Below are 20227 nucleotides of genomic sequence, written 5' to 3'. Positions count from 1 at the left end.
AAAGATCTTTCCTGCTTTGATCAGCAATCTTTGCAGCAATCTTGACTAAAAGATCATCACTCAGATCATTAATGGTGGTCATGATGATTTAAGAAAGAAAAAGCTTTGAGTAAGAAGGGTTTTTCAGACGAAGACGAAACAAAGAAAAGAGTGATTTTTATAAAAGGAAAATCATATTTATAGTGGGGGGAAGCTGAAAGAAGTGGTTCAATCAGACGGTTCTTCTTGCTTTGAAGATGATGACACGTGGGAACAGTTATTCCGATGGCCAATGGTTACTTAACTTTGTAACCTGAGGGAAGTTTTAAAGGTTTTCTTTTAAAAGGATTAATTTGTGTTAAAAGGTCATTTATTTGTTTTATTTCTTTTCAACTTCCTAGACAAGTTTAACTTGTTGGGTTAAACAAAAAAGTTACTTTTTTGTTTCCTCATCATTAAAATGTCTTGGAAATTGTTCCAATCTTATTTGGATTTAAATAAAATTTGAATTCGATATAAGAGAATAAAAAAGGAATTTCGATGATTGAAAAGAAATTGTCATTCGAAACAGAAAATGGTTCACAGATTGTTATAAAGACATTACAAACCAAGATATTCGATAAGGCTGAAATAAAATAAAAGTCTTAGAGAATAAAATAGAAACAGAACTAAATCTCAAATGATGAGATGAGTTTCTCGATTTGGCTCTTGTATTCAGCCAGTTGAGTATCGAGAGCATGGTTGTCACTTGCAAGTTGAGCAATGGTAGACTCTAGTTCCTTGGAGAGCTTGAATTTGTTAACAGCTTCATTGGCTTCTTGATTTCTGGCTTCATCCTTATCCAAAATTCCAGCTTTCTGAGCTTCCAACTCTTTAATCTTGGCATCGATGTCAACCACTTGCTGCTTTGCTGCTTTGCATTGTTTACCAAGTCATCAGTGGGTGTTTCTGTTTGTTGTTGTTGAGGAAGATTCACTTTAAGACCTTCTGGACTGCTAGCATCATCATGCTCATCTTCTTTGTCTTCAGCAATTGGTGAAGTGGTCTTCGAAGAAGGAAGAACTTGCCCATGTTGTGATGGATTAGCTTGTTCTTGTTCGATACCCTAAAAAGAATAAGATAAATGCTTAAAACAAGACACTTAGAAATATTTCGTATAAAATATGGTTTTGATAAAATACCTTCGAACCATTATCACCAACATGTGAATGAGCACTAGAGTGAGAATCCTTTCGAAGACGTTTGAATGGTTTAGATGATGAGATGGTGGGAGAACCTTCAGAAGCTTCCACTTCGACTTCCTTTTCTTGGACAAGTGATATTTGTTCTTGTTTTCTTTTCCTTCTTCCTTCAGTATTGACTTTGGGAAGTGTTACTTTGGAAGCTTCGATCTGTTCTTTAGTTATCTCCACCTCGCCATCATCATCAGAGAGATCAACAGTTGCTTGTTCTTTCTTGCTCTTTGATCTAGAAGGTCCTTTTGATGAAGTTGTTTTCACTTTGGGTTCCTTTGATTTAGGAGGTTTCTTCGATGCAGCCTCAGATTTCTTCGATTCAACTTCTTTAGTTTGGGAAACTTTCTTTTTCTTCTTGTCAGACTTGCTTTTTGAAGTGTTCTGGGTGCTGGCATCATCGAGCTTTGTTTCTCCTGGAGTTAAAGGCAAAGCTGAAATATGTGATTATACAGATAAGTACTATTTTTTCTAAAAATAGTATTAATATATTTTAGTAAAAGAAAAAATCATACCCATGATACTGGGAGTTTCGATTCGAACTTGGGATAATTCATAACCAAGTTCACCACCATATTGATATAAATTGCATTTAGCATAGGTTACTAAATTATCCTGTGGGATTTCGAAATTATAAAGTAACCATTTTGGGTATGGTGGCCTAAAGGCCAAAGCAAAATTACAAGATGGAAATTTTGCTAGTTTCATTTTCTTTTCTAAAACATAAAGATATTTATTGGGTGTTCCAGGGGGAAAAATTGTTTCTGGAATTTTTTCTCGAATTTTGTCTCTCAAGGTCTGAGCAGCATAATATACTGTCCTCCTTGGATGTAAAGGGTTATATGTTGTTTGATAATATCTTTGAAATTGCTGAATTTCTTTAATGTGCGTACCTTTAGTCTTCTTGTCTTTGTTCTGCAAAGTGTGAAAAGTACTGGTCAGTTGAGGCAGCAATTCATCAGGATTCCCTCGATTGGATTGGCGTGTGTAATAATTTCGCCACCATCGAAAGAATGTTTCAGAGCATGCAATTGATGTTGAGAAATATGTAGGCTCGAACACAGTTGTTCTCTTGGCTTGAATTATGGATTTCCACACAGGTTCGATCTGAGGAATTTTCCATTCACTTATACTTTTGAATAAAGAGCTGGGTTTCGATTGAACTATACCAAACTGTCTAGCTACATGGTTAGGTTGATAACCATATACTCCATAAGGGCTACCAGGTGTAAGTCTGCTAGATAGATAGGTAGGGGTCAAATAAGCTTCCCATATAGCATTGATTTCTGTTTTGTTGGCTGTTTTCGAAGTAGTGGGAAAATCCTCTTTGAACCAGTTAGGTCCATATTTCCTAGTGGTAAATGGTGCCATTATAGGGGTGAAAATGGGACAATCAAGCAAGGTTTTGTAAGCATTCTCAAAAAGTTGTTGTGAAGTCTTGTTCCCATCAGGTTGAAACATAGCTAAGCCTATACCTTCAGTGGTCCTTTCTGAGTATGCTGATGTGTAAGAGGAAGGTAGGATCGAAGCAAGTTTTGATCCAAAAATGGCTAAAAGCCATAGTTGGAACAACCATATGGGTCCTGATACAACTAAATTCCCACCAGTTCGGGGATAATCTCTAAGATTATTAGTTGTATGGTTAAGGGTTTCATACAAAGAACCTAGAATCAGTTTGCTTAAACAGATATCTGCTCCTTCATGTAACTGACTAGCTAGACACATGAATTTCTTAGGGACTTGTACTGACCTTGAGCAAAAAACATGCATAGATAACCAGTAGGTCAAGAAAGCTACATGTTCATCTGCAGATACTTCAGCACATTTGGTATCATGGTTGTTAGCTATAAACAAACCATAGGCAGGGCTATCGAAATCTACTGAGTATTGAGAGGTGGTAACATCTGGATTAAAGGTGTATCCAGTTGGTTTTAAGCTAGTAAGGCCAGCCACATCTAAAAGGGTAGGAGTGAGCATTCCACATTTCAAGTGAAGGCTGTTGTTCGATGGGTTCCAAAAATGTAAAGCAGCAAATATCAATTCATTATGGTATTTTAGACCATATCGAGATATTTGGATGAGATCAAAAATCCCTTTCTCCTTCCAGAATTGTCCCTTTTGTTTTTGAACTTTGTCTAACCAAGCAATGTATTCTGGGGAAGGTTTTGGTTCAGTCCTAATTTTGGATTTTACAAAACTTAGGTCAAAAGGACCTTTTGTGAAAATTAAAGGAGGTTGAGTTTCAATACATGGAAAAAGAGAGTTAATCTCTGGAGTTTCAGGTTCTAGAGAAATGGGGCCTAAGAATGCATGTGGAGTATCAATACAAGGGATGATTACCTGGGTTTTCCAGATAGCTTTTTCAGCTTCATTGATTTCTGGTTCGTTCACAAAAGCAGGGGCAGCACTGGCGATTTCTTCAGTGAAATCAATGGGTTCTTCGCGATTCACATGAGAAGTTCCTGCTACGTTTGTCATTGTTTAAATGTTTTTGTGAGAAGTTGATGAATAGTGAAGATTTCGTGTTTAAAGATAGGAGTTGCAGAAAATTCAAAGCTTTTTCTTTGAGAGAATTTTGGCGGAGAAGAGGAACAGTGAAAGTGAAAATGGAATGGTGAAAAGTGAGAAGAGTAAAGGTGAGTTTGTTTCTATATGGACCTTTGATCATGACACATGTCAAGATCTTATTTTGACAGTTTTACCATTAAAAATGGTATCTTTTCCAATGTTAGAGAACGTGGCCCACTAACTAAGATTGTGGGGTCAGTATTTAAAGGAAATTTGAATTAGTTTTGAATTAAATACTGACATCATTCATTTCGATGGAGAATGTTAGTTATTTTTTCAAAAACGTCTTTTTCTTCTTCGATGAAATCGAAAATGGCGTTTCTGGGGGGCAATTTGTTAGCCAATATATTTTACTAGCTGTAATAAATGTGGTCAAAGTATAGTTGACCTAGATTTAAAGAAGATTCGAACAGAGTGTTGTATTGAAAGCAAAGATAGGTTCGAAGATGGTAGAAGACTTCGATAGAGCAATTTTCGAAGGTGGTTATCAACAGTTATTCTTTAAGTCAGTTTGTATTTTAAGTTTGTTTTCAAATAAGCAAAACTGTCGACTTGTGGCAGTTGTAGTTTGAATTTCAAAGAAGTGTAGTTATTTCTAGACTTAGTATAAATAGTAGTTTTTCATAGGAAAAACGGGTCACAATTCCATCATACAAACTTACACTCAAAGTATCCGTATGGAAGCGAGAAACGAGTCACAAGTTGCAATGTATGAATCTGTGTACCAACCTTCATTTAATCAATACAATTTACCCTTTTTTCTTTAAGTGTTCTTGCACTTTACTTTATTAAGTTCGATTGAGTTCAAGTGGATTGAATTCGATTGTTTTTATCGTATTTCTTATATTTTCGACACCAAAAACACAGAATTTCTAACAACAAGAACAAACACAATATGTCCTAAGATTTACTGGTTGATCTTGCAAGTTACCATTTGTAAACCAGCGGTTGTTTGCGAAAATCCAACGTAAACACATACCAAGCTCTGGGAGCTTGTTTCAAGCCATATAGTGATTTCTTCAGTTTAAACACATGGTCAGGATATTTAATATCCTCAAATCCAGGAGGTTGCTTAACATACACTTCTTCTTCTATGACACCATTGAGAAATGCACTCTTGACATCCATTTGATATAATATTATGCCATGATTAACTGCATAGGAAAGAAGTAACCTGATTGCTTCCAATCTTGCAACTGGAGCAAATTTTTCAGTGTAATCAATGCCTTCTTGTTGACTATACCCTTGTGCAACAAGTCTGGCTTTGTTTCTTGTTACTTCTCCTTGCTCATTCAACTTGTTTCTGAATACCCATTTTGTTCCAATAATGTTCTTGTGCTGAGGTTTGGGTACCAGATCCCACACATCATTTCTTTGAAATTGATTCAACTCTTCTTGCATAGCTAAGATCCATCCATCATCTGAAAGTGCTTCATCAACTGTTGTAGGTTCAATCATTGAGATTAGTCCAATCATTGACTCTTCTTGTCTGAAATGTGATCTTGTTCTTCTTGGACTATCTTTGTTTCCAATGATTAGCTCCTCAGAATGTGAAGACTTGTGTTTGAATGTGTTTCTGGGAGGATCTTCTTGATGTGAGCCATCTTGTGCTTCATCAGAAGCAGTTTCATCTTGCGCTTCTGATGTGGGTTCAGCTTCTGGACTATCTTCAGATTCAGCTATTTGATCAGGTTCTGGAGTAGCTTCAGGAACCTGTATCTCTGCAAAACTTTCATCTTGCTTTGAAGTTTTATCTTCAAGCTCCTTGTCATCAAATTTAACGTGCATAGATTCTTCAACACAGAGTGTCTCTGAATTATACACTCTGTATGCCTTTGACCTTTCAGAGTAACCTAAGAAGATTCCTCTTTGGGCCTTGGCATCAAATTTCTTTAGGTAGAGCTTGTTGTTCAGAATGTAACATGTACATCCAAATTGACGAAAGTAAGAGATATTGGGTTTTCTTCCTTTAAAGAGTTCATATGCTGTTTTCTCCAAAATAGGTCTAATATAGATCCTGTTTTGAACATAACATGCTGTATTCACTGCTTCTGCCCAAAAATGTTTAGCCAAATTGTTTTCATGGATCATGGTTCTGGCCATTTCTTGTAAAGTTCTATTCTTTCTCTCTACAACCCCATTTTGTTGTGGAGTTCTAGGAGAAGAGAATTCATGGATAATTCCATGTTTTTCACAAAAAGCTTCAAATGGCTCATTTTCAAATTCTCCACCATGATCACTTCTGATTTTCAAAATCTTTGACTCTTTTTCAGTTTGAATTTGTGTGCAGAAGTTACTGAATACCTCATATGCATGATCCTTACTTTTCAGGAATTTCACCCAAGTCCATCTGCTGTAATCATCAACAATGACTAATCCATATTTACTTCCATACAAGGATGCAGTACTCACTGGTCCAAATAAATCAATGTGAAGTAGTTCTAAGGGTCTTGAGGTTGAAACGATGTCTTTGGTTTTAAAAGATGATTTCACAATTTTCCCTCTCTGACATGCACCACAGAGTGCATCTGAATGATAGTCAATGTCTGGTAGCCCTTTGACAAGTTGTAACTTACTAAGCTTAGAGATTAACCTCCAGTTAGCATGTCCCAACCTTCTGTGCCACATCCATTTCTTATCATTCACTGATAGAAGGCAAATCACCTTCTGATCAGCCAGTTCAGAAAAATTGATTTTATAGACATTATCAACTCTCTTTCCCTTGAACACAATGGATTTGTCTTCCTTGTTGATTACTGTACAGTTGGTTTTCTCAAAAAGCACATCATAATCATTGTCACAAAATTGACTAATGCTCAAAAGTTTATGTTCAAGTCCATCTACCAACCATACATTATTAATTGAGGTAGAGGAATTACCAATAGTTCCTGTACCTATGATCTTGCCTGACTGGTTGCCTCCAAATTTCACATTTCCTCCCTCTTTCATTGTTAGGCTGAGGAAACTGGACTTTTCTCCTGTCATGTGTCTTGAGCAACCGCTGTCTAGGTACCATGATCTTTGCTTTGGTTCTGCTCTTAGACATACCTGCATCATTGACATTTTCAGATTTAGGTACCCATTGTCCTATGGGTCCTGGAAGGTTAGTGCTTAAGGCTTTACTCTTCGCTCCTTGTACCTTGTGTTGTGAGTTGGGTTGCTTCTGATTAACCATTACCTTTGGTTTTGGTACTTCAGAAGCAGTAACTGTCTTCTTCTGAAACTTAGACTTCAGAACCTCAGATTTTGGTTTCACCAGACTCTGAGGTACAGGTTCTGATCTTTTCAGGATCCTGATCTTTGAAGTCTTGGAATCAGATTTGATCATAGCCTTTGACTTAGAGTTCTTTGGCTTTGAAGTAATCTTAGCCTTAGAACTAGAAGCTTCAGTTTCTGATTGAACAACAGTTTCCAACTCAGCACCTTCAGGTACAAAGAAGGTTTTCAGACCTTCCTTGATGCATTCACAACAAGATTTTAGATTGGTTTTCTCAAGTTTTACTTCTGGAAAACCAATTCCTTTGCCATTGTTCTTGTAAATGCTATAAATCATAGAAGCCACTCTGCTTCTGTCAATGCCAGATATAATAAAATCTTCAAGAGCAATTTCATGGTTACTTAAAGGTTTTTCATTACACTTTTCTTGTAGCTTCTGACATAAGAACCTGAGCTGATCGTCATACGTTTTACACATGAAGTCAAAGCCCCTAAGTCCTTGTTCAGAAGCTTTCAGATCCAATAGAGTTGATTTTTGCTGTTTCACCAAATCAGCGTATTTTTCTTTTAAATCCTTCAACTCATTAGTTCTTACTTCAAAATGTGTAAGAAGTTCTTTAAGTGACTCAACAAGTTCATCTCTGGGAATTTTGGAATATACCTCGTTTTCATCTTCTGAGTCTGAATCTGATCCAGCTTCTGAAGTTGCTGTTGCTACCAACCCAACAGCTACATTTGCATCTTCATCAGCTTCCTCTTTATCAGATCCAGATTCACTTCCCAAATCATCACAGATTGCCATTAAACTCTGCTTGATCTGCTTCTTGAATTTGCTTGGTTTGAATGTAGACCTTTTTGACTTGTCCTTTGACTTTTCTTTTTGAAGATCAGGGCATTCAGCAATGAAATGTCCAGGCTTCTTACAGTTGAAGCATCCCTTCTGATCTTCTTTCTTTGAGCTTCTGGAGTTACTCCTCTTGGTTAAAAACTTTCTGTTCTTCTTGGCCAGATATTGAAGTCTGTTTGAGAGCATGGCCATTTCAGCAGCATCTGGTTCAGAATCTGAACTTGATTGATCTTCTTCTTCAGATTCAACCACTTTGAGAGCTTTTGATGACTTGCCTTTGGATGGAAGAGCTATTGATTTACTCTTCTTAGTAGACTCATGTTCATTAAGACTTAACTCATGAACTTTGAGAGAACTAACAAGATCTTCGACACTTAAAGTGTTTAAATCTTTAGCTTCCTCAATGGCAGTCACCTTTGGTCTCCATCTGGCAGGTAAGCTTCTGAGTATCTTGCTTACATGATCAGAAGCAACATAGCTCTTCTTCAGAATCTGTAGCCCAGAGACTCAGGTTTGAAACCTTGAGTACATCTACTCAATAGTCTCATCATCCTTCATCTTGAATAACTCGTACTGATGTACAAGCATGAGAGCTTTAGCTTCTTTGACCTTCTTGCTGCCTTCGTAGTTTGAACAGAGAGAAGCAAACATAGCTTTGGCAGTGGACTTATCACTCATCTTCATGTACTCTGCTTTGGGTATAGCAGTGACAAGAGCTCCTCTGATAATATGATGCTTCTTGTAGAGTTTCTTCAACTCAGGAGTATGTTTCTTTCTATCCACAGCAGCTCCTTCTTCATCAAGGACTAAATCTCCAACACCATCTTCCAGAATATCCCATAATTCTTCATCTAGGCTCATAATGTAAGTGTAAAAGTTGGTCTTCCACCAAGAAAATTCTTCAGCATCTCCATTGAATTTTGGAATCTTTCCAACACTGGATTTCTTACTATCACTATAATCATGTGAGACATGTTTATAGCTAGTATCATCAGAACCAGTAGGAGGAGGAGTAGACATGTTTTTCTCAGATCTTTGACTGTTGCACGGTTAAGTGTTACACAACAGACCAAGGCTCTAGATACCAATTGAAGGTGAGGAAAACACAAGAAGGGGGGGTTGAATTGTGTTTTGAAAAATTCTCCGTTTCTCCTAAAACTGAACACACTTGATCAGAAGCTAAGTGAGACAGCTTCTGAAGTGATTATCAGAATCTAAATGCAGCGGAATAAAACAGAGAGAGAGAAGAAGAACGACACAAAGCAATTATACTGGTTCCTTCCACAATCCGGAAGTAGTCCAGTCCCCCTTGCACTTCCAAGGAGATTTCACTAAGAGTAATATCTGATTACAATTGCTCAAGCACACAAGCAAGAGACTTCCTTTGCTCAAGCACACAAGCAAGAGACTTCCTTTGCTCAAGAACACAATCAAGAGACTTCCTGCTCAAGCACAACTGCAAGAGACTTCTAACTAAACAAAATTACACAGAAAATTGTTTAAGGTTGAACACTTGATATATAATCAGAGGTGCTCACAATACAAATCAGATACAGACTCAATGGACTTAAGAATTTCTAAGATATGACTTTGAGACACAGAAATTCTAAGTGAATGCAGAACAATTTTAGCAGAGGTTTGGCACTTGTAAAAATGTTGAGAGTCAGTTGTTCAACATTGCCAAATCTCTAGGTCTTCACTCCTTTATATAGAGGTGTGAAAGAGACGTTGTGAAATTGCCAGCACATCAAAGAGCCGTTGTTGAAGCTTGATCTTTCACCTTTGATCTTTTGCCTGATTTGGTTGTTGTCCTATGAAGAACCAATTTGAAATCCATTCCTTATCCAAAGGAACATCTATGCAGGCGAAGCCGTATTCTGGAGCTGTTTTCTTTTCTTGTAGCGTGGACACAAAACAGAGTAGTGGAGAACGTGGTTGTACAATTCGTACAAATGTCAACGCTTTCGTCCAAATTGCAAGCACATGCCTTCAAACACTTTTGAAATGACCGTTGCAAAATTCCACTAATCCTTTGTTGTGTTTTCGAATCCAATAGACAGCTTTTGCAGTGATGATTCTTCAATCCTTGAATCTTCGCAAATCCAGTTGATCTTCAGCTTCTGGTGAAATGGCTTCTGATGAGGCAGCTTCTGCAGCTTCTGATGATGCAGCTTCTGATGATATGGCTTCTGGACCTCTTGTCTTCAGGAGCACTATTCTTACTTCAGAAGCGACTTAACTTCAGGAGCGCTTTTTCTCTTCAGTAGCAAGTTGCCTTCAGGAGCGTCCAAGCTTCAAATTTTGTTGTTTCCTTTGCTCTTTATTTGCTCATTCAGAACCAATGATGATGTAACTATTTTAATTATGGTCCTGTACACTTGAACAAATATTAGCTAGTCCAATTTACAATTTTTAATACCTTGTTATCATCAAAACTCTTTAAGGTTCATTGTTAAACTCATTTTGTTCCAACACTCCTTCCTTCCTTGTTGACTGCGGGCCCCTCCCCTTCTTTTGTTCCATATGCAGCTTGTTATTACACCCCCTCTGTTTTAATTCGGCACCCTTGTTTTTTTAACTCTTTGATATTGATCTTGTGGCTGTGATGAGCCCTTTAGTGATTAAATTTGGACCCCTTGATGCATCAAGTGGTCCAGATTTAATCCAGCTGAGCCAATTTTGTTTTTATTTATTTCTTCACCATTTTTATTATTTTTTACACCATTTTTGGCACTTTAATGCCTCTTTTTTATTCATAAAAATTTATGATGTGAACTAAATGTAGTTAATTGATCATGAACTTTGTTTAAAGATATGTTATGAGTAGTTATTTATTATAGTTAATTTCTTTTCAATCTGTCAAACATTCTATCTTTACTAAATATAGTCTATTTTTATTATTATATTTACTTTAAACATGTTATAATTATGGAAAAAAAGTATTAATCTAAGTTATTATACATTATATGATAATATAAATAGTTTTAATATGTTTTGTGAAACGTTTTGATTAATTCACACCGCGAAGACCGTTATTTGTATCGCAGCGTCCGTTACAGCCGAAATCGCGACAACCTTAACGCGACCGCAACCGTTTTTTAGAACCTTGATATTTACATTTACATATCTTCATAAGTAAGATTTCTAAAAGAAAAAATAAATAAATATTATCTTCATTGATCATATTATTTTTGAGAGTACTCAAATAAATGATATACTTCTGTTGTTGTATGGACGAAAATACATGTGTGTATAGATAATGGATAATGTTATTATTAAAATGTCTGCAGGACATGTTTGCTGCCGGTAGCGAAACATCGTCTGGGATTGTGATATGGGGAATGTCTGAGATAATAAAGAACCCAAAGGTGATGGAAGCAGCACAAGCTGAGGTAAGAAGTGTTTTTGATAGAAAGGGGTATGTGGATGAAACAGAGTTGGATCAATTAATATACTTAAATTCTATCATCAAAGAAACATTGAGGTTGTATCCTAGTGTACCATTGTTGATTCCAAGACAAAGTAGGGAAAAATGTCAAATAAATGGGTATGATATTCCAGCTAAGACAAGGGTTGCTGTTAATGTTTGGGCAATTGGAAGAGATCAAAGGTATTGGGTTGAAGCTGAGAGTTTCAAACCTGAAAGGTTTTTTAAGAGCCCAGTTGATTTCAAAGGCACAAATTTTGAATACATACCATTTGGTGCTGGAAGGAGGATCTGTCCAGGCATTGCATTTGGCTTACCCAACATTGAGTTGCCTCTTGCTCAATTACTTTACCATTTTGATTGGAAGCTTCCCAATGAAATGAAGAATGAAGATCTAGATATGACTGAGTCATTTGGGATTACTCTGAGAAGAAAAAATGATTTGTGCTTGATTCCAACTACACGTCGCCCTTAATATATATATGTATTGGCTATGCAAAAAACTTCACAATGTGTTTAATTTCCTTCAACTATTTTTCAGCCATTAGTAATTTCAAAATGATTGTGATAAAAGTAGCAAATAACATTCCTTTCTTCAAAGGTGGTGTATGATATTCCAAATAATAGTGGAGGTTTGTATTATTCGTTTTTTGCTTTGAAAGACCTATTACTATATTGGTTTAATAGCAGTTTTGGCCCCCTATGTTTTAAGACGTTGTGATTTTGGCCCCCTAACTAAAATAATTCGATTTTGGCCCCCTATGTTTTGCCCCCTTTGCACTTTTGGCCCCGTAGGCCAATTTTGACCAAGTCAATACTGACGTGACGCCACATGTGTAACTTTTTAATTTTTAATTTTTTTTAATTATTAGAAAAATACTTTTTAAAATTTTTTAATTAAAAAAAAATAAAAAAATACATTTTTTTATTTTTTAATTAAAAAATATAAATAAAAAATAAAAAAATTACACATGTGGCGCCACGTCAGCATTAACTTGGTCAAAATTGGCTTAGGAGGGCCAAAAGTGCAAAGGGGGCAAAACATAGAGGGCCAAAATCGAATTATTTTAGTTAGGGGGCCAAAATCACAACTTCTGTAAACATAGGGGGTCAAAACTGCTATTAAGCCTACTATATATTTCATGGGTAGAGCCCATAAATGTGAACTTTACAAGTTCACAATAACATAGAAACGATGGAACTCTCCATTTCATTAACTTCAAATATTGTTGGTCATGATCATAATTCACAAAAATTTCTTAATCCTTTTTATTTTTTGAAATATAAAAAATTTCTTAATCCTTATTATAATAGTTATTATTTGTAGTGGAAAGACGGGTACGCGAGTTGCAGTATTTTTGCTATTTTTATTATTCTAACGAATGTAAATGATCATGAACGTTATTTTATATGAAGTTTTAATTTTGATTAAAATTATAAGTACAAATATTTGTGACTTTTAAATTATAACAAACACAACAAATTATGTTTATCTTTTTCAACAACAACAATAATTTAACAAATATAATATAATTTTGGCAAAATTACACAATTCGTTCCGTAACTTAATTTTAGGTAACACATTCATCCTTTAATTTTATTTTTTTTTTATTTAGTTTTTTATGTTAAGTATGAAGGCTTAAATGCAGTTTTGGTCGCTCTATTTTAACAAACCACAATTTTAACCCCCTATTTCTAATTACGCAATTTTGGTCCCCCACTTCAAAATTTTTGACCAAATTCTAATTTTGATTATTCAATTTGATGATATGGACCTAAATACATGGCATTAATGTCAAAACAAATGGATGACTTATCATATTTACACCCATTTTTAAATAAAAATATCATTTAATCATTTATAGATTTTAATAAAACAGACTTTTCATTAAAACTATTCCTACAAAAACAAACAATTAAATTATCTTTAACAAAAAAAAAAGTCAATTATCAAAACCCCAAAATAAAAAAAAATAGATCGTAAAAACCAATAATTCCCAAATTGAAAATAAGAAAATTATCAACAACTTGAGAGAATCAACAACACCATAGCCATACCACGGGTGCAAATCAATTAGTAGCAAATTCAAAAATTAAAAAGGCTTAATTGCCTATTAATTTCCATTGGTAGGATGGAGGATTCAAGAACAATGGAATGAAAGCAGAAACTATGGCATGAGAAATCTTAGAGAATGGATGAAGAAACCCTCCATCTTTAAGTTTGTGGTTTCAATTTGGGGTTGTTACCATCAGATTTTTTAAAATCTGGTGTTTTGAAGATATAATTATTTTTTTAGTTTTAATGAGAAATCTGTTTTATTAAAATGTGTAGATGAATTATTTTTTAGTTTTAATGAGAAATCTGTTTTAGTAAAATGTGTAAATGATTAAAAGATATTCTTTTAATTTAAAAATTTACACTCATTTTTAAATTAAAAAAATATCATAATAAGTCATCTATTTGTCTTGACTTTAATGCCACATCACCTCATTTAGGTCCACGTCATCAATTTGAATAATCAAAATTAGAATTTAGTCAAAATTTAGGAAGTGGGGGACCAAAATTGCATAATTAGAAATGGAGGGACTAAAATTGCAGTTTAGTGTTTTTTTATTTTGCCACCAAAGGACCCTAGTAGTATTTTAAAGGCTTAATTACATTTTTTGTCCTCTAACTATTTAATTAGTATCGGTTTGGTCCTCTAACTAAAATTTGATTTATTTCGGTCCTCTAAGTTTCTCACAGTTACTACATTAGTCCTTTCTGTTAGTTTTATTCAAATAAACATTAGGGTTTGTGTTATGTGGGTACCATACCTCCTATTTCACACATACATATGAACCATAACAGTTACTAACAATATCAGTCACTATTTAATCATAATAATTAATCAGGTATATGACCAAAATGATACTAATAAATAAAGTTAGAGGACCAAACTGATACTAATAAATAAAGTTAGAGGACTAAAAACTAATAGAAAGGACCAAATGTAGTAACGATGAGAAAGTTAAGGGACCAAAATAATTCAAAAGAGAAAGTTTAGGGACCAAAATAAATCAAATTTTAGTTAGAGGACCAAACCGATACTAATTAAATAGTTAGAGGACAAAAAAGGTAATTAAGCCTATTTTAAAATAGAAAAATGATACGCTGACACCCTTTTTTTATGTACTACACATGTACACCCATATGTGGAAAGGGTATTTTAGTAATTTCATATCACATCATCGCCTCATTTTTGGATGAGTTTCACTCTTTTTGCCACATGTTACATGAAAATTGTTGTTCACACATGTTATAAGGCTGTAAAACACCATTAAATGACTATAATACACCTCGACAATTAACTGCCTCTGAATTCACTATTCCTTGGCAGTTAATTGCCGCCGAATTCACTATTCCTCGGCAGTTAACTGCCGCCTATTTCTTGAATTCCTCGGCAGTTAAGTGCCGAGGCGCTATTTCATCAAATGAAACAACCACCTGCTCCCCCCACACAATATTTCATCATCACCTTTCTTTCCTCTTCCATCTAAACGCCCAAATCCAATATATGTTTCACCAAATCTTGCTCAAAAATCATTGAAGCATCAAGCATAGGAGGTATCAACACACTTTTGATGTAAAAAAACATGTATTAAGCATTTTAATCAGTTTATTTGTAGTTGTTTTTGGGGGGTTTTATGTCAGTTTACGTAAACACTGACATGGGATCCTCGGCAGTTAATTGCCGAGTTATGGGGGCATCGGTAGTTAATTACCGAAGTAACTTCGGCAGTCATTGCTGAGGAAAACTGGGCAGTTTTACGTAGCTACTGCCTCTTTTCCAATTTTTTTTGGATGTTTTTTCTTTGTTTTTTTTTGTTTTAATTCATTATGGGCATTGATGTTTATGCATTGGTTAGTTGTTAATTCATAGTTTTGTGTTGTTTAATTATAGTGATGGTTGAGAACGCGGAAGATGATCCAAGAGAGACAAAACCAAATTTTGTCGAAAAATCCAGAGATGTCAAACCGCCTAAGGTTGAAGCCAAACCAAACATTGATGGAGCTTCCGCCCATGTTGAAGCTTCTAAATATGTTGACTCCAGTGTCCTCCCACTTCATGCCAACGAAGTTGACACAGCTAGGTTTTTCCGACGACGTTAAATGGAAAGATAAGGATGACTTTCTTAATTGGGTACGTCGTCAAGGAAATAAGGTGAGATTTACAATTGTTACACAAAGATCAAGTTTGATCAATCCAATGGTGTGAATAGTGTGTGAAAGGAGTGCAGCTCACAAAGTGCCAGAAAAAAAAACGAAGCATGAGTCAACGGGCTCAAGAAAATTTGGGTGCATGTTCATGGTTAGTGGATATCTAAGTAGGCAAACAAAGGAATGGAGATTGAACATTCTTAATGGAGTTCACAACCATGCGATGGAGCCGGCTTTAGAAGGACACATGCTTTCCGGTAGATTAAAGGAGGATGACAAGAAGATTGTACGTGACTTGACCAAGAGCAAGGTGCATCCAAGAAATATTTTGATAAATTTGAAGAGCAAAAGACAACATTGCATGACAAATATCAAGCAAATGTACAATAAACGTCAACAAATATGGAAGTTAAATAGAGGTGACAAGACGGCGTTGCAGTTTCTAATCTCAAAGTTGGATGAGCACCACTATGTTTATTTCTCAAGAACAGAAAGTGAAAGTACTACTATTGAAGATATCTTTTGGACTCATCCAACATCCGTTAAGTTGTTTAACAATTTTCCAACGGTTTTGGTTATGGACTCCACCTACAAAACCAAGATGTACAAGATGCCAATGTTTGAGATAGTTGGGGTCACCTCAACCGATTTGACATATTCAGTTGGCTTTGGATTTGTGACACATGAGAAAGAGGAAAACTTTGTGTGGGTTTTACAAATGATGCGTAAACTTCTTATGTCAAAGATGAATATGCCTAGGGTGGTCGTGACTGACATAGATACGTCTTTGATGAATGTGGTTGCAAATGTTCTCCCTGAAAGTTATGCAACGAATTGTTACTTTCATGTGCAAAAAAATGTTAAACAAAGGTATTCAAGAACGTCTCATGGAAGTCCCTTATGAAATGAAGCTTGAAATGAAAGAGGTTTTGCAGCAATTGGCATTTCCTGACACCACCATGTTGTCTCCACCACCACGAAAAGTACCAACCAAAGGAGCCAAGAAAAAAGTGGATATTGCGAGGTCTAGAGCAAAAATTACATCGAATCCCTTCTTCGTGGGAAGTTGTTGATTCCCAAAATCCGGATAGTCAACCATCAACGTCACGAACAACTTCATCATTTTCTAAAAAAAAAGGTGCTCGTCTTGGTAAAACATCACGTTCTTCACTTCCACCACCTACTCGGTATCCAAAGCCTATTCCGGTTCCAAAGCCTATCTCGTTTACAACGTCTATTCCGGTTATGAGCCCTATTGATTATATGCCAAAGTTCATGGTTTCATTTATTGAAAAAGTTGTGGATGTTATAGGCAATAAACATTGTGGATTTTGGGCTCTAGCCGAGTTCATGGGATTGACCGAAGAAAGTCATGTCATGATTCGTAGACATCTTATTTAAGAGTTGACAGATTATAGAGATGATTATGTGAGAGTATATGTGGGTGATGATCGTTATAACTACATTTTAAATGGCTTACATCCTCCCGCAAATATGAGTGGTATTGCACATTTTGATAAGTGGTTGACTTTTTCCGAACATGGGACATATTATTGCTAATTATTACAATAGGTGTGTGGTCTTGTTGACAAATCATGAAATTGGAAAATTGGAATCTTTTTTCCCACTAAGAGGGAACCACTAGCTAAGCAAAAAAGTCCCTTCATGTGCCTTGGGTTAATTTTGAATCATTTCGTGCATATTTTTTTTGAAGGATGGTTGTCCACTACCTTCATCATCTACGAAGTGGCACAATTACAAGAATGAAGAGGTGGTGACTTGGGAAGATGAGTATTTGGATCAACATGATTTGTTCCGAAAGCTCATGATTATTGAAAAGGGAGAGAAACCGCCACAACAACAAAAGGAGCCAAAAAAAAAGCGGAAGCTATTTTGCTGGACACTCCCGAAAAAGTAAAAGCAACAATTTGAAGATATTGCGGAAGATGAAGAAGATTCTATTTCACTTGATCTTCCCCAATCACTTGGTGATTAATGAGTGATTTTTTGTCGGTGTTAGTACTTTTTTGGTAGAAATTACACCGACGTATATTTTGGGGTCGAAGTTGTAAGGCCAAATTTTTGTGGCCAATATATAACTAACATTATGTAATTTATATAAATATATGATAATATGACTTTTATGTGGTGAAACTAGTGCATGCTTATTTCTTCCATATTAATCTTTATGCATTTTATATACATTTTATTGATTATTACGTTTCGTTTAATTTCATCCTAATGTATGATTTTTTTTCCATAAAGCTTTTGTGAAGTGAAACATGTCTGAGGTTGCAAAAATTGAAGGCCGTGTTCGGTACTCTTCTTTCAAAAAGACAATTAAGATTATGATAACGTCGACCGACTCACTAGCTGATTTGAAGGCACAAGTTAACACTTATTTTGAGCATCTTGGTGAAAATCAATATACACGTCACTTATTTGCTCAAATGCCTTGCATAGACCTAGGAGAAGATAGAGAAGAACACGCATGGAAACGACAAGCTATATGCCTTGGTTTATTCGCGATGATAGCAACGTCGGATTTATGTTTCGGAATATGGTGGAAAAATAATATATTATATATGTATGTTCGTTCCATCTGCAACTGCGTAAAATGTAAGTAGAGATTTAATTTAATGATATTTAATGTGTTGTAATGTGTTGTTTAATTATGGACACTCATTAACGTTTTGATGAATTTCAAACATTTGTGTAATTTTAACGAAATTTCGGTTTGATTTAATTATGGACAACTGTAAAAGATAATGTATTTTTCTAGTTTATGCCTGAGTATAAATGTTGTACAAGTAATATTGCCTTTTGGAAATGCTTTGGTTGAATTACAAGTAAAAACTAGCCGAAAATGGCTTGGTTCAATTATGCAGAACCCACTGTCTGCATAATTACTTTCCTCGGCAGTTAACTGCTGATGGAACTGGCGGCAGTTAACTACCAAGGAATTTCGGTAGTTACCTGTCGAGGAATAGTGAAACTGGCGGTTGTTAAATGTCGAATGGTATTTTCGTCTTTTATAGGTGTGTTTCAACCTTATCAAATGTGTGAACAACAATTTTCATATTATATTTATGTGTGGGTGTTAAAGTGTGTAAGCCACCTAAATTGATCCATGTATAAAGGCTCTTTAAAATATGGGTTTTATTAAGGCTGCTATAGTTTTTTTCTTTTTTTTAATAAATTAAGGCTGCTATAGTATTTATTTTTTTTGAATAAATTATGGCTGCTATAGTACTGTTTAGTATTTTTTTTGTTGAATAAATTAAGGCTGCTATAGCACCTTCTTTTTTTGAATAAATTAAGGCTGCTGTAGTATCGTTTAGTACTTTATCCTTGTTATTTGCAGTTTACAATAAGAAACAGATGATAATCAAATGCAATCAAGCCGTAAGGGATACGGGAGGTTCTTGATCTAAGGGGAACGGTTCAAGCCGTAAGGGACCCGCACAACACCGAGGGAGTCCGATGTACGTACATCGGTCATGTATGGGATTGTTCTCGGGGTTACTCCACCCGGGGCTCTCCGTAAAATGAATTAAGATAATGATTGTTTGTTCAACGCTAACTTAATGAATGAACTTATGTACGACCATGCATGTTATGTATATGATTATGTTTATGATTATGTAAGAATGATTCCATGCACGATTATGTTCAAGAACAAGAGCCCTAGATGCTATAAGACAAGTACAAGATATGGAATAAAACAAGTAAGTATGTTATGCCGATGACAATCTTAGGTTTCCCCTAATCATCCGGTTTAGAATCGTGCCATGATTATGTTATGTTTAAGCCTCAATACGTAGAGCGTATTCTTGGCAATGCGGTTTTAGTTTCCCCCTCGACCGCCATGACACGTATAGGAAGTGAAGCCTATAACAAGTAAGATGAACCTATAACGGGTCTAGCATGCACTATCGTCTAGGAAAACATGACCACACACGTATAATCAACCGTCGGGTTGTATTGTAGACACGTGGTGACCGTAGGTTTCCCCTGAGGTTTCCTATTGTCTAGGATTAGGTGGAACTCACTGAGACATTATGTCTCATCCCAATCCTTATTTGTTTCAGATAAACAGGTTGGATGGCAAGCTAGTAGCCGAATGGATGTTACGACAAGTGATCGTTCGTACCCGCAGCAGGAGGTTATGGATATTCAAGGATGTATATGTTATACTTTAGAAAAGATGAGTAGTATTATTATTGTACAAACGCATTATGTTGTATATAATATTTATTCGAAGTTTTTATGTTGTAAATTTTTAATGTATCCAGTACTAAACTAACGCACATGCTAGACTTTCTAGATACGTCTAATGTGGGTGTTACACGTACTTTCCGCTCTTTTTACTGCGCTGAAATTTGTATATTATGAACTATGTTTCTTTAATGAGATTTTGATTAAAACTAAAAATATAAGTATTTATTTCTTTCTAGTTATAACAAACCAAATTAACATGATTATTTATTCCAATAACACCAATAATATAACAAAAAAAATATAATCTAAATTTTTTTTTATGACATCAACAATAATCTTTATTATAGAAAAAGTGGTTTAAGGGTATAATTGGAATAATAAAAATGTAAGTATAAATATACTCATCTAGTTTGTTACACTTTCTAAATGATAAAGGAAAAAAAAAATCAAACATATATATATTCATATCGTGTTTGTTACATTTTTTTTAATATTTAAATTTATTCTTATCTATTTCTTACGTATGTTATTTGTAT

The 20227-nt window shown here is 35.2% G+C and overlaps 1 protein-coding gene and 1 pseudogene across 1 annotated transcript in view; both read left to right on the top strand.

Annotated features, from left to right (window-relative positions):
- Positions 1 to 11911, top strand: part of LOC146929768 (cytochrome P450 71D10-like) — a 28468-nt gene extending 16557 nt beyond the window's left edge. Inside the window, exon 2 of the mRNA XM_085701522.1 lies at positions 11133 to 11911. Within this exon, the coding sequence (XP_085557648.1) occupies positions 11133 to 11744 (612 nt within the window). The 3' untranslated portion in view covers positions 11745 to 11911. The remainder of the gene's footprint in view (positions 1 to 11132) is intronic.
- Positions 11912 to 15186: 3275 nt separating this feature from the next.
- LOC146929767 (protein FAR-RED ELONGATED HYPOCOTYL 3-like) lies at positions 15187 to 16493 on the top strand (annotated as a pseudogene).
- Positions 16494 to 20227: the final 3734 nt, after the last annotated feature.

The sequence above is a fragment of the Medicago sativa genome, chromosome 4 (genome assembly GCF_051527215.1).
Source record: "Medicago sativa cultivar Bolivia chromosome 4, Bolivia_mono, whole genome shotgun sequence".
NCBI classification, from domain to species: Eukaryota; Viridiplantae; Streptophyta; class Magnoliopsida; order Fabales; family Fabaceae; genus Medicago; species Medicago sativa.
This window is presented reverse-complemented; position numbering and strand designations above follow the sequence as displayed.